The 15,169-nt window shown below is 42.8% G+C and overlaps 1 protein-coding gene across 1 annotated transcript in view; it reads right to left on the reverse strand.

The window, feature by feature from the left end:
- LONP2 (lon peptidase 2, peroxisomal) overlaps nucleotides 1-15,169 on the reverse strand; it is a 72,112-nt gene that overhangs the window by 34,000 nt on the left and 22,943 nt on the right. The window contains exons 7-9 of the mRNA XM_056525636.1: nucleotides 14,718-14,976; nucleotides 11,441-11,582; nucleotides 63-213 (exon numbers count right to left, since the gene is read on the reverse strand). Coding sequence (XP_056381611.1) covers nucleotides 63-213; nucleotides 11,441-11,582; nucleotides 14,718-14,976 — 552 coding nt within the window. The remainder of the gene's footprint in view (nucleotides 1-62; nucleotides 214-11,440; nucleotides 11,583-14,717; nucleotides 14,977-15,169) is intronic.

Consider the following 15,169-nt stretch of genomic DNA (forward strand, 5'->3'; position numbering starts at 1 on the left):
ACAGTCAATGATGGATAACTTGAAGGTAAATATCTTCAAATAAGACTTTTACCCTTTCTTACCTGGAACCTCAAGAACTTCCATTCGATCTAACAAGGCAGCTGGAATAGTGGCCGTTGTGTTGGCAGTGGCAATGAAGAGGACCTGGGAAAGGTCAAAGGCCACATTCAGATAATGGTCTGTGAAACTGTGATTCTGCTCCGGATCAAGAACCTAGAAAAGAAACAAGGATAGGAATGAATGGCAATGATGGTAATACAACCTTACTGGTCCATCTGTGGGGCTAGGCATTGATTCCTGCAGCACTAGGGAGGTCATTCCCTGTAACCCTGCACAATGGAATGCCTAAGCTACGTACATAGGATTGCAAGCTCACTGGGGCAGAGACTGATAGCCTTGTTTTAGCTACAAAGCTTCGGGAAAGGCTGACACGAAAAAATTTGTGATACATAGGGAGTTGTTACCACCTTATTTCATTCTGTCTCAGATAAACACAGAACATGAAAGGATATGTAGCCCCAGAACTGCTGTTGGTTATCTACTCACAGGAGACTGACAGCAGCAGTGCATTGTGGGTGCTGAACTGTTACCCTCATCCCACTGATGCAAATGAAGGGTTTTACGGTGCTAGGGTTTGAAAATCTGGGATAGACTTAGTAGTTGTCTGAAAAAAATTTAAACTAAAGGTCTTGTGCCTCAATACATCCCACACACGACTATAGAAAATAGGTGGATATTCCTTACAGTAACCAGTAATGTGTGTATATCAGCGTCTTCCATCCAGGTTGCCTCCAGCTGTTGCTAAACCACAACTCCCAGCATGCCCGGACAGCCGTTGGCTGTCCGGGCATGCTGGGAGTTGTGGTTTAGCAACAGCTGGAGGCACCCTGGTTGGAAAACACTGGTGTATATATCTATATCTATCTATCAGCCGGGCTGACATCACATGACATAGAGCAGTACAAGCTCACAGAGTGTTCTGTGGTCCCCTGTGAAATGTTCTCCTAAAGCCCCGACTACAAGACTAAATACACAATGTTACCAGTTCAGTGAATCGTGGGAAAGGAAGTGGTTCCAAAAATAGTGAAACTTTCTACCTCACGTATCACACACACTTTCTCTGTCTTTAAGATGTTATAGTCACGAGTGATCAGAGATGCACATACAAGGGGGGAAAAAAAAGACAATCTTCAGTGATTCCAGTTTTAGAATCTGTTTGCCATCAGAAAATACACTGCTCAAAAAAATAAAGGAACACTAAGATGACACGTCCTAGATCTGAATGAATGAACTAATCGTATGAAATACTTTTGTCTTTACATAGTTGAATGTGAAAATTATCAATGGAAATCAAATTTATCAACCTATGGAGGTCTGGATATGGAGTCACACTCAAAATGAAAGTGGAAAACCACACTACAGGCTGATCCAACTTTGATGTAATGTCCTTAAAACAAGTCAAAATGAGGCTCAGTAGTGTGTGTGGCCTCCACGTGCCCATATGATCTCCCTACAATGCCTGGGCATGCTCCTGATGAGGTGGCAGATGGTCTCCTGAGGGATGTCCTCCCAGACCTGGACTAAAGCATCCGCCAACTCCTGGACAGTCTGTGGTGCACGTGGATGGAGCAAGACATGATGTCCCAGATGTGCTCAATCGGATTCTGATCTGGGGAATGGGTGGGCCAGTCCATAGCCTCAATGCCTTCCTCTTGAAGGAACTTCTGACACACTCCAGCCACATGAGGTCTAGCATTGTCTTGCATTAGGAGGAACCCAGGGCCAACCGCACCCGCATATGGTCTCACAAGGAGTCTGAGGATCTCATCTCGGTACCTATTTGAAGTCAGGCTACCTCTGGCAAGCACATGGAGGGCTGTGCGGACCCCCAAAGAAATGCCACCCCACACCATTACTGACCCACCACCAAAACAGTCATGCTGAGTGATAATGCAGGCAGCAGAACATTCTCCGCGGTGGCTCTGACATGAGCTCAGTGTGAACCTGCTTTCATCTGTGAAGAGCACAGGGCCCCAGTGGCGAATTTGCCAATCTTGCCGTTCTCTGGCAAATGCCAAACGTCCTGCACGGTGTTGGGCTGTAAGCACAACCCCCACCTGTGGATGTCGGGCCTCATACCACCCTCATGTAGTCTGTTTTCTGACAGTTTGAGTGAACACATGCACATTTGTGACCTTCTGGAGGTCATTTTGCAGGGCTCTGGTAGTGCTCCTCCTAGCATAAATGCGGAGGTAGCGGTCCTGCTGCAGGGTTGTTGCCTACCGCCTCCTCTATGTCTCCTGATGTACTGGCCTCTCTCCTGGTAACGCCTCCATGCTCGGGACACTACGCTGACAAAGCAAACCTTCTTGCCACAGCTTGCATTGATGTGCCATCCTGGATGAGCTTCACTACCTGAGCCACTTATGTGGGTTGTAGACTCCATCTCATGCTACCACTAGAGTGAAAGCACCGCCAGCATTCAAAGGTGACCAAAACATCAGCCAGGAAGCATAGGAACTGAAAAGTGGTCAGTAGTCACCACCTGCAGAACCACTCCTTTATTGGGGGTGTCTTGCTAATAGCCTATAATTTCCACCTGTTGTCTGTTCCATTTGCACAACAGCATGTGAAATGAGTGGACAGTGTTATTTCACAGAAGTGTGATTGACTTGGAGTTACATTGTGTTTAAGTGTTCCCTTTATTTTTTGAGCAGTGTAGAAACATTCTTGTTTAATTCCTGCTAAAACCCCATCCCGACTAAATATAGCCTCAATAGCATTTCTTTAAATTTCTGTATGCGAAAAAAATAAAAATAGGAAGGGTTATTAAAGGGGTACTCCGGTGGAAAACTTTTTTTTTTTAAATCAACTGGTGCTAGAAAGTTAAACAGATTTGTAAATTACTTCTATTAAAAAAATCTTTACCCTTCCAGTACTTTTTAGCAGCTGTATACTACAGAGGAAATGCTTTTCCTTTTTGAATTTCTTTTTTGTCTTGTCCACAGTGCTCTCTGCTGACACCTCTGTCCGTGTCAGGAACTGTCAAGAGCAGGAAAAAAATCCCCATTGCAAACCTATGCAAAAGAAATTCAAAAATAAAAGAATTTCCTCTGTAGCATACAGCTGCTAAAAAGTACTGGAAGGGTAAAGATTTTTTAATAGAAGTAAATCTAACTTTTTGGCACCAGTTGATAAAAAAAAAAAAAAAAAAAAAAAAATATATTATATATATATATATATATATATATATATATATATATATATATATTTATTTATTTATTTTATTTTATTTTTTTCTTCCCCCCACCGGAGGACCCCTTTAACTAAATATCTAAATTCTGAGCTAGGTTAATGGAGAAAGATAAACTCCACAATTGGGGATGGTAGAAGAGTCTACTAATTCTTGTTGGGGAGGCTTTTAACTGTGTGCTCAATGAAGCAGCAGCAAAAAGGAGGGGGGGTGGCACAGGAGCTTCCAGGAAAAATCCATAAGATACATAGACTGCTATAATGCAGCATGCGACTAGCAAGACCTCAATTTAGAAGGATTAAGTCAAAGTGTCTTTCTGGCTTCATATGAATACATGGCAGTCACCAGCCCCAGCTAAGTGCTCGGTGTACACAAAAAGGGCACTGTAATATTTTATCACAAGTTGTCCAAGGAGAAACCATGTAAAAATGGAAGTCTCCCTCCCCCTACCCATTATAATAAACAGTCTCTTCTAGAAGAATTATCAAAGGTCATCTAAAATTAGAACAAATGCGGCCCTGTAGTGTAATAGCAGCGACAAACAGGAAGGAATTCAGCATTTTCCTTAATGACTTTAAGGACAGGAAACTTTGGACATTCCGACGACAAGGATGGGTCATGTGATCGCTCTCTCTCGGATTAAGTTCCCCAATTCCAGGGAAGAGAGATTGCGACCAAAACATGTGACATGAAATGTGACCCAACGCTGCCAGTGTATTCTGTCATTTGATGGCAAGTAAGTAGGTGTAGCCACAACCTAACCAGCTAATATCAAAAGTTACATATAAAGAATGCACCTGAAAAAACAGCGATGGGTACACACTAGTTTTTACAACCTTATAAAGAATGTGTCCATAGAGGGCGGCACTATAACACTTATATTATAGTGCAGTGGTCTTCAACCTGAAGACCTCCAGATGTTGCAAAACTACAACTCCCAGCATGCCCGGACAGCCGTTGGCTGTCCGGGCATGCTGGGAGTTGTAGTTTTGCAACATCTGGAGGTCCGCAGGTTGCAGACCACTGTTATAGTGGTTACAGTATTATCCATATAAGGCAGTATTATAGTAGGTATATCTTGTACATATGGAGAAGTATTATAATTGTTTTATTCTTGTCCATAGGGGGCAGTATTATTCTTGAACATCCTGTGGGTACAGTATTAAAGTAGTTATATTCTTGTACATAGGGTGCAGTATTAGCTATGCTTGTGACTAGAGATGAGCAAACTTACAGTAAATTCGATTCGTCACAAACTTCTCGGCTCAGCAGTTGATGGCTTATCCTGCATAAATTCGTTCAGCTTTCAGGTGCTCCGGTGGGGTGGAAAAGGTGGATACAGTTCTAGGAGACTCTTTCCTAGGACTGTATCCACCTTTTCCAGCCCACTGAAGCACCTGAAAGCTGAACTAATTTATGCAGGATAAGTCATCAACTGCCGAGCCGAGAAGTTCGTGACGAATCAAATTGACTGTAAGTTTGCTCATCTCTACTTGTGACTATTGGGCATTATTAGAGTAATATTATTTATTTATAAAGCACTAACAAAATCCATAGAACTTTACAATTTTGATTACAAATAAAAAAGAAACATCAGATTGTACAATATTACACACTAAATATTAAAACAAGGAGAGGGGGCAGTATTAGGGCGAGTTCACACTGAGCAAATCAAGAGGAATTTACGCTGAAAAACTTACGTGCGGAAAAAAGAATTTTCTTTTTGCGCGAAATTCTCGCGGAATTCGAGCGCGGAAATGGGGGAGAAAGTAGTGAAGGGTTTTTCAGCCATTTCCGTGCAAATTCGGAGCAAATTCCGCTCAAATTCTGTGCGAAAACGATGTTGGGCGGAATTTTTTTTTACCATTGACTTCTACTGGATACCGCTTGAAGAATGAGCATGTTCTTTCTTCAAGCGGAAAGGAATTCAGCGTCGGAATTCTGCTAGCAGAATTTCCGCAGCAGAAATAACATTAAAGTCAATGGGCAGAGGAGATGTGCATTAATTTGGAGTGGAGAATTCAAGAGGAATTACTCGAGTAACTTCCTCTTGAATTACTCAGTGTGAACTCACCCTAATAACATATTTACACTGTTCGAATATCTTAGTGGTTTGTCAGAAATACATCTTTTGGAGAGAAAACCATTGTAGCAAAATTAGGTGAGATATGGCTGTCATGACAATACCTGTAGGATCATCACTGCAGCAAATGCAGGGAATCCACCACTACAGAACTGTATTACAAAAGTCTGGAAAAGCAGCGTCCAAACAAAATTGTAAAGGGCTGCAGAATCTGTTGGCGCTATATAAATAAATAATAATTATTACTACAATATGAGCTATAATAAACAGCCACACAGGTTGTAACCCAGCTTTCCTGATAACATTGATAACGTATTGCAGCCCTGATTATTATCTCTGCATTGAATGATGGACACGACATACTCAAAAACCAGATGATTGGTGTCTTATTCCAATGAACACGCACTATTCCCCTTAATGTTGTGTAATATGGCAGATAATTACATTGTGAGATCTTCCATGTATCCGACTCTGACAATGAGGTCCCTGCATTGTTGGATTTAGTGCAATGGACACTGCAGGGAAACAGCTGTGCAAACACTACAACCATACCTAGGTCCCTTTGAGGTTTAGAGTGGGAAGACGATCTGTAGATAACACTGTTATGTTATGGAATACATATATGTTGTTGAGCATTGTATGCAGACTCTGCGTATGTATTCAGTGTCTCGATTCCTCTGCCTCATAGTAGCACTATAAAAGTCAGCCATGACAAGTGATGATAGATAAAAATCTCCTCCAAATACCAGCAGGATAAAATCAAGCGCTGAGACCAGAATAAAGTACGGGTTGTTTAATTAACCACAATGCAACGCGTTTCGCAGGAGTTCCGCTTCTTCAGGCATCGAAGCCTGAGATTTTTATCTATCATGGTTATGTGAGCTTGGAGCAGCTGCAGAGACCCTCACCTTTGTCACCTTTATCCATTGTTGTACTTGGATCAAGTACAACATCATCTGGTAAGCACAGTTCACATTGTGCGTTTGTGCCCTTTACCTGAAGGTATTACACTTTGGAGCGCATCCTTTTGTTTTTATATATGACAAGTGATGGTTAGGATGTATTAAAATGGGCAGCATAAGGATATAGACTATACCCAATAGGTACTCAGTGTTGTAGTGCTGGGAACGTGGCTACCTTAGCTTGCATTCTGTTGGCCCCATTCATTACAAATAGTGTTAAAAAGTTGTCAATTGACAGCAGTGGTAATCACCAGTAACTGTATATGTATATTTATCTCAATTCTCTGGGTGTGGGGGGCTGGTAGCCCATAACCATTGTGATCTCAACATGGCCCCCTTCATCCTGTTGAGAAATGAAGAAGAGAGAGGTGGTGACCATCCAGTTCAAAGCCAAGATCATCATTAAAGCATATCACATGCCAAACTAACAGAACACGTGGAATTATTAAATAGGGCTTTGAAAAAACCACAAACGCCCAAATCCATGGTGCAGCACCTCCATACGGACTATGACTGTGCATGTTTATTTATTTTGAAGACTCTACAGAAGTTTAAAATATTGACATCAAATTTATCAGAGTCAAAGAGCCACTACACCTAATATATGCCACTAAGGACAGGTTCACACTACAGAATCTGCTGCCGGGAAACCCATTCACCTGTACGTTGCCTTCAAGCTATTTCTGTCCAAAATTCCTGAGCAGAATTCCATACCCGAGTTCACACTATGGAATCTCCAAACGGATGAAATCCAGCCAGGGATTCCGAGTGCAGGCAGCGCCAACTGAACCAGACCGTGCTAAGACTGCACAGACATTGCCGTCTCCATAGATGGCAATGTCTGCGGAGCAGAGATATGCCAGAACGTTGAACGAAAAATGTGCAATTGCCAGCAATGGAATTTCTGAGTGGAATTGTCAAAAAAGAATTCTGCTTGTAAATTGTGTAGTGTGAAAGCAGCCCAATACTACAGCAGTTTTATAATAGGAGAGGCTGCTGTCAGTCACACATGGCGGTAAGTGTAAATGAGGATACAAACTGCCATTCAGTTTCCCTCTCCCTATAGTGAAATGGCTGATAACAGGGAGCAATAAAGTTGCTATCTAAAGTGAGCCAGATGTGTTCACATAACAACCCCATCAATCCTACAGGGGAGAATTTCCCATCTCTTTGTGGAACAATAGGTATCAGAGTCAAGCAGGTCACGTCTCTGTGTGATGCAGACAGATGTCTTTCAAAGAGGCCTGCAAACGTCTGCCGAGATCACAACCAGATGAGGATGGGAATGCCCCTTGAGCTGGAAGAGGATGGCACCCCAAGAGCTTACAAGGTCATGTGTCATCCTGTCCAGTCACCTCATCCGCTCTTTAATCACCTCTGATGGAAGTTATAACATCTGGTCCACATGTGGGGAACATTAAAAAATGCTTAAACAGCAACTCCATGATCAGACTGGAGTAGCAACCCAATAATATAACACAAGCTTGGGGAAACACTCTAAACACTTTGTTGGATCCTTAACATGAAGGTTGTAGGTAACTGCTATTATGTAATTTCTATATAAGCAATAATATATTACAATTGAACTGCAGCTCCCGCCTTTCTAGTATACTTAGGTTTCTTATAGGTCTGATTTATGACAACCCCAAAAAATATATCCTATGTAAAGAGGAGTCGCTGTATCCCTTACATGTGATTTTCCTATGGCCTTCAACACTCATTCTCCTTACGTGAAGAGTTTTGTTATTCCAGCACCTCATCACTCTCTCTTGCTTTATGACCGCTCTTAAGCTCGGCCGTAAAAAGCAGATTTTCTTTTACTCGCTCGTTTCGTTGAACTGACTTCTTAATGAAACCTGTGTGTCCTCAACTAGAGATTACCTTCAGGTTTTCATTACCAGAGACATTCCCATGGCAGGAGTAGGCACACAGACATACTGCACTGAAGTCCGTAAGTGCAGAAAAACTTTGGACACCCCTTTTCAAAACATTAGTGCTCAAAGGATCAAGATCATCAGGGGGGGGGGGGGGTCACTAAACTACACATTGGGCAGGAGTGGTATAAATATAAAGCAGTCACTGTTAGTCTGGAATAACCTGTAGTTCCACCATAACTACAACTGTAAAGAAACTACAATTCTTTACAATTGAAAGAGTAAATGCTAAATTAACTGACAGCTATCTAGCTATCCTTCCCAAACCCATTAAACACTTGTTTTGCCAGAGAAAGCAAGCTGCAGCCAAACACTTCTGGTAGTGGCTTATCTTCTGAGAACCAAAAGGCATTGGGCATGTTAAAAATCCAAGTGCCCAATCCTTCTCTACCCATCTGCTGTTAGGGGGGAAATAGGCCCCTATACACACTAGATAAGCAGTCCTAATGAAAACCCACAGCACTCAGCAGCCATTAATCTGATCTCACAGGGGTCCTGTGTACTGTGCTGTATTTGGCTGTCAATTATCACAAAGTGAAAGTATTTGTTTTACATTTGCATGTGACAATGTGCTATGTACTACATGCGTGCTTGAATATATGAACTTTATGAACATAACATTTATTAGGTATGCGCTAAAAAATGTCTTAACAAGGGTTCCATAGATAGTTATTTTAATATTTCCGGTAGACCCTGCTTTTTATCTAAGCCTATTTGAGCAGCGATAGCCATCTCTGTCAATCCCACAGCACAATAGAGTGGCAGCACAGATGCCTGACCATGACTTCATTCAAATGGAGGTTGATCATGAGAGAAGAAGGATTCTGCTTCACAATGCTCAGGGGAAGCAAGACAGTAGGGTCGATTTATAAGAGGGAAAGGAGCAGTCGATTCCTGCACCAGAGTTCTAGATCAATGTGTTACCTTTTAGACATTCCTAGATACCAGCTGATAATGCAAAATGATGATACTCCTGCAGCAATTATGTATAACATAAGAGAGAACCAGCCAAAAGGAGCAATCCTAGATACTGACTGCAATACTTTTTCCATATTGGCACAGTATTATAATACTAATATTCTGGTACATAGGGGGCATTACAATAATGATAATATTGCCCCCTGTGTACAACAATATAGTAGTCCTATTCTTGCCCAAATGGAGCACTTTGAAGTAGTTTTCTTTATTTAAGGGGCTATATTATAGTAGTTCTATTCTTGTACATAGGGGCAGTATTATGCAATCGTGGATGGCATTGTGTCTCAGGGCTCTTTTGATTGCTGAAACACTCTTGGACACCTGTGATAATTAGATTGCCAGGTGAGCCCAATTTAAGAAAAAACTACTAAAATGTGGGTGTCCAGAGTACCATTTTCAAGCAATATGGGGAAGAAAAAGGATCTCTCTGCTGCTGAAAAGAGTGAAATAGTTCAATGCCTTGGACGAGGTATGAAAACATTACATATTTTATGAAAACTGAAATGTGATCATCACACTATTAAGAGATTTGTGGTTGATTCAGAGCACAGACAGGTTTGTGCAGATAAAGGCATATTGAGGAAGATTTCAGCCAGATCCATGCATCGGATCAAGAGAGCAGCTGGTAAAAAACACCATTACATAGCAGCAAACAGATATTTGAAGCTGCTGGTGCCTCTGGAGTCCCACGGACATCAAGGTGTAGAGTCCTCCAGAGTCTTGCAACTGTGCATAAACCTATTCAGCCACCACTAACCAATGTTCACAAGCAGAAACGGCTGCATTGGGCAGAAAAATACACAAAGACTAATTTTCAAACAGTCCTGTTCACTGATGAGTGCCGTGCAACCCTGGATGGTCCAGATGGATGGAGTAGTGGATGGTTGGTGGACGGCCACCCTGTTCCAACAAGGCTGCGATGTCAGCAAGGCAGTGGTGGAGTCATGTTTTGAGCCGGAGTCATGGGAATGGCTAGTCGGCCCCTTTAGGGTCCCCCAAGGTGTAAAGATGACCTCTTCAAAGTATGTGGAGTTTCTGACTGACCACTTTCTTCCCTGGTACAGAAGGAAGAACTATGCTTTCCATAATAAAATAACCTTCATGCATGACAATGGACCATCTCATGCTGCAGAGAATACCTCTGCATGAATGGCTGCTATGGGGTTAAAAAGGAGAGAAAATCATGGTGTGGCCTCCGTCCTCCCCTGACCTCAATCCTATTGAGAACCTTTGGGGCATCTTCAAGCAAAAGATCTATGAGAGTGGGTGCAGTTTACATCCAAAACAGCAGCTCTAGGAGGCTATTTTGACATGTTGCAAACAAATTCAAGCAGAAACTGTTCAACAACTCACAAGTTCACTGGATGCAAGACTTGTGAAGCTGCTATCAAATAAGGGGTCCTATGTTAAAATGTATCGTTACCTGATAAAATGCTTAAAAAGTTAAAAATGTTGTCAAAAGTTTGATTGAAATAGTTTTTGATTTCAGTAAATATGCTGCAAACACAACAAATTAGGGATCGACGATTATCGGTTTGGCCGATATTCACGATTTTGGACATTATCGGCAATTACCTTGCTGATATGCCGATAATGCCCCGCCCCGGCCAGAGACCGCCGGGGATGGGGGAGGCAATGGGGCAGTGGCGGCGGTTGGACTAGGGAGGACCCCAGGACAGGCAGGGGGAGAGAAGAGGGTGGCGGTCTCTGGCCCCGCAAAAGCCGCTGCAGTTCATTGATTTAAAGCGCCCGCTTTAAATCATTGATCTGCAGCGGCTTCTGCGGGGCCGGGGGGGGGGGGGGTAGATAGCCAATAACTTATACCGGAATATCGGTATAAGTTATCGGCTATCGGCTATCGGCCTGAAAGGTCCCATATTATCGGTTTCGGCCCTAAAAAATCAATATGGGTCGATCCCTACAACAAATAACAATTTTTAACAAGTGTTTTGAAACTTACAATGCACTGTTCCAAATTGTTATGCACAGTAAGTTTAAAAAAAAAATACTGTTATCATTAGTAGGTTTGTTCAATAAAATTTTAATTGTACTCTTAATAGTTGATAACATGAGAATTATGCTGACTTATTTACATCAATTATTTAGGTAATTGAGAAAAATATGATTTGCATAATAATTTAGAACAGGGTGTAATGCTTATATTCTTGTACATAGGGAGCAGTATTAAGTGATGTTCTGTAGTCATGATGGGATGTGCAGGATATCTCACCTCTAGTAATGCAGCTGCGGGGTCTCCCTGTAGGCTCTTCCCAAGCTTATCAACCTCATCCAGGAGAAAAACTGGATTGTTTACACCAACGATCTTTAGCCCATTAATGATGCGTCCGGGCATGCTGCCCACATAGGTGCGTCTGTAAAAGTAAGGCCACACTGAATGGTTAGTATGTGTTCAAGGGATCAGCAGTACTATACAGGTCTAATGATACAAAAATATGCATTGAATGCGCTTTCCAGGTTAATATCACATTTACTACAACCATGGTTCTTCTAATTATAAGCTCCAATATATAATCAGGCTGCTTAGTAAGAGAGGACACGGGCTGCAGGTGACAATACAAGACCTGCCAACCATAAAGCAGATCTAGCTATAAAATAGGGAGGCCGCGGTCAGGACTGAATAATGCATATCAATATTGCTGGAGTGAGGAGAGGAGCTGGAGACAAGTGGAACCCTTCTCTACTGCAGTAGAGATGATCTAGCCTATTGTATATAGAATATATAACACAGATAAGGATATGCTGCCTAATCCCCAGATCACCAAGTGAGAATTCCTCTCATGAAAAATGAAAATACATCACAGAAATGACTGAGAATGTTTATAATGTAAAATCACAAGATGAAGCAAAGACATCTCCAGCAGCTGTATCAGTATTAACACTTCATATGCTTAAAAGGGAATCTGACACTCCCGAAACTGCTGACAGTTTTTTCTAGCTTGTATGAAATAGAGCCCAAAATACCTTTAGTTTAACTGTCTGTGTTTTTAAAGGGGTACTCCACTGGCCAGTGTTCCGGCTGCGTTCAGAACATTTAGTTCCGAAGGCTGTGCGCGCGTTCGGCACCAACGCTATCTCAGACATTACATCAAAATGTAATTATTTCTCCACTATCCATGTGCCCAGTGCAGGGACATGACCCAAGAGACAACATCATGAGGTCTGAAATACAAAGATCCAGCTTAATAATCGTGGAGCTAAAGAAGGAGGGGATCATGGAGTTTAACAACACACTTGTTTGTTGCTATTATTGCGGTGAACAGACAACTATTCATGTCTGGAGCAGACGTCGGAGCATGTGACAAGCCACTGTACAATTAGCAGACCTAAATTGGTAAGTGTCATCTTTGTGATCTAAGAAAAACTCATCTTGTTACAATACGGTGAAAGCAAAAGAAAGCTTTTGATAAAAGGGGTACAAAATTATGTGAACAGGAGCTGTGGCCAGCTGTCACGCCCCCTCCTATAGGTTTGCATTGAGGGGGGGCGGATTGACAGTAATCAGACCCGGAGCCGCTCCGGGGACTGATTTTAAACGGGGTACGGCGTGCAAGATCACGGGGGTCCCCAGCGGATAGGGGATAAGATGTCTAAGCGCCGGAGTACCCCTTTAAGGGGTGATTTGACCAGATGTGAACTCCTGAATGGTTGCTCTTAATAGGTGCCAAAGTAGGAGATCTCAGGGTAATATGTTTTCTAAATCCCTGTGTAGAGCAGAGCAATATCACCAGCTCCTATGCAGGTAATGGCAGCTTAATAGAAAAAACTTGTAGGGAGCATCTCTAGGGGTTTGTTATACAGGTACCTGGTGGCTGCAACTGCTTTCAGGATAAAACAGTGCTCCGGTGCAATAAGTGAGGGCAGGGTCTCATAGTTAAACACCCGAGGCAGTGAGATGGAGATCAGCCCTGAGAAGACTCTTGTGTGAGAGCGCAGTCCTTGCAAGAACTTACTGCGTATACCAGGAGAGCGCAGGGCCCGGGCCTATGAGGAAACCCGTCAGTCCACGTGAGGCGATAAACAGTGTGGCTGGTGAGGGAGCGCTGTTGGCTTCCAGCTGGCTCCGGGAATCTGCTGCTGACCTCCGTGTTCTGCCCAGCTCCGATGGTCACAGGTATGTAGGGTATGGCGTCGTTTTGGGTGTCTGGGAGCAGCTCTGTGGAGCGGTACGCTGACTCCGGTCCGGCTGCAAGATGGCATCTGCAGCGAGGAAGATTGTGCTCTGTACACCGCAAGGGGCACTGTGAAATTTCACCCAATGGTGCTGGGGATGTTCCCCAAAAGGCAGGGGGAGAAAACTCCCTAAGGTGTTCAGTGGGAAGGTCGCTAAATGTCGCTCACGGCAGGTTCCCTGAGGAGAGACTTAGGGAGACATCTTCTCTCCTCAACAGCAGGCCACGCCCCCTAAGGTAAATACTTTTATTGCCCATGAAATAATTCTGGAGCATTTATTACTCTCTCTTTTACCTATTAATCCGTTATCCCAATTAGAAATGTAAGAGTAAATAGACAACTGGGTGTGTCTGTACACTGACACTTTCAGCTTTGGTTAGACAGACAGGGTAGGGACAAGCCCCCAATTGGTAACACCCAATTGACTATTTGGAATTTTTTTTGTAATAACAAGATGACTGGCACAGGAGCTATCATAAAAGATGCTTTATAAGTGTGATTTAATGCAAGTATTTACTAAAACAGACAGATCAGAGGAGGCCATAGATCTTAATTGTTGTGATATCAGGGGAAAATGTAAAAAATAAATCACATTGAGCACTGTGTATACAGCAATCAGGAGTGCAGGAACTGCAATACACCATCACTGCATACTCACTGCATCACTCTGCAGGGCAGTTTTTAAACAGTCATGCAGAGATAACAGCTGACTGCCCAGACAACTAAAGTCTATGGGTAGCAGGCAAGTGGTCAAGCACAACTCCAGTCACCGGCAAGTGGTCAAGCACAAGTCCAGTGTAAGGGTGCATTCACACCACATTTTTTGGAAAAACCCTATCTCCCCTACACCTTATTCATTTGAATGAGCTGGACAGAGCCAGATAGTGACTCCGTTCGGCTCATTTTTAAGCCATATCAGTTTTATTGGAGAACTAAAAACCCGTGGAAGACCACAGTTTATTGGAGAACTAAAAACCCGTGGAAGACCGGATACGGTCCAAAAATGAGCTGTCTAAAGTCACTAACTCCGTCTGGCTCATTCAAATGAATGGGGTGCAGCACCGGCACGGGTCCAAACAGGGACACGACAGTGGACGATTTTTTAATTCTCCCACCCGATCTGGCTGCCGTATCACTAAAACATGGTGTAAATGAACCCTTATAGAGAGTGTCTTAGGAGTTAAAAATACAGACTCCTGCTTCAAAGGTTTTCATTCATTACAAAATAAGTTAAGGACTAGGTCCCGATGGCTACAGTGGAAATCTTGGGAGACATTTCCTGGATTTTCGATAGGGTGAAGAGCAGACTGCCGTACCTGTGTCCACGGATATCAGACTGATCACACACTCCTCCCAGGGCAATCCGGTGGAACTCTCTTCCCAATGTCTTAGCAATGGACCTTCCTACACTGGTTTTTCCAACTCCTGGAGGCCCCACAAAGCACAGGATGGGGCCTTTCAAATTGTTCTTTAGCTGACGGACAGCCAGATACTCCAGGACTCTTTTTTTCAGCTTTGCCATGGCATAGTGATCATTGTCCAGCAGGATTCTGGCTGCACGGATATCCAGGCGATCTACAAAGAGATTCATGGAGGAATACATCAAAAGCCACAATAAAAACACTAATAATGAGTTATGGAGAACTACCAGTCCCAGCAAGCCCTGCACTATCCATGTTATTATATCAATCTTATATATGCTATTAGTTGTTAAAATATATAAAAATACCTTTGTTGGAGAAATTAATTAGGTAGGTGTAACCACACT

Source organism: Hyla sarda, chromosome 6, assembly GCF_029499605.1.
Source record: "Hyla sarda isolate aHylSar1 chromosome 6, aHylSar1.hap1, whole genome shotgun sequence".
Taxonomy (NCBI): Eukaryota; Metazoa; Chordata; class Amphibia; order Anura; family Hylidae; genus Hyla; species Hyla sarda.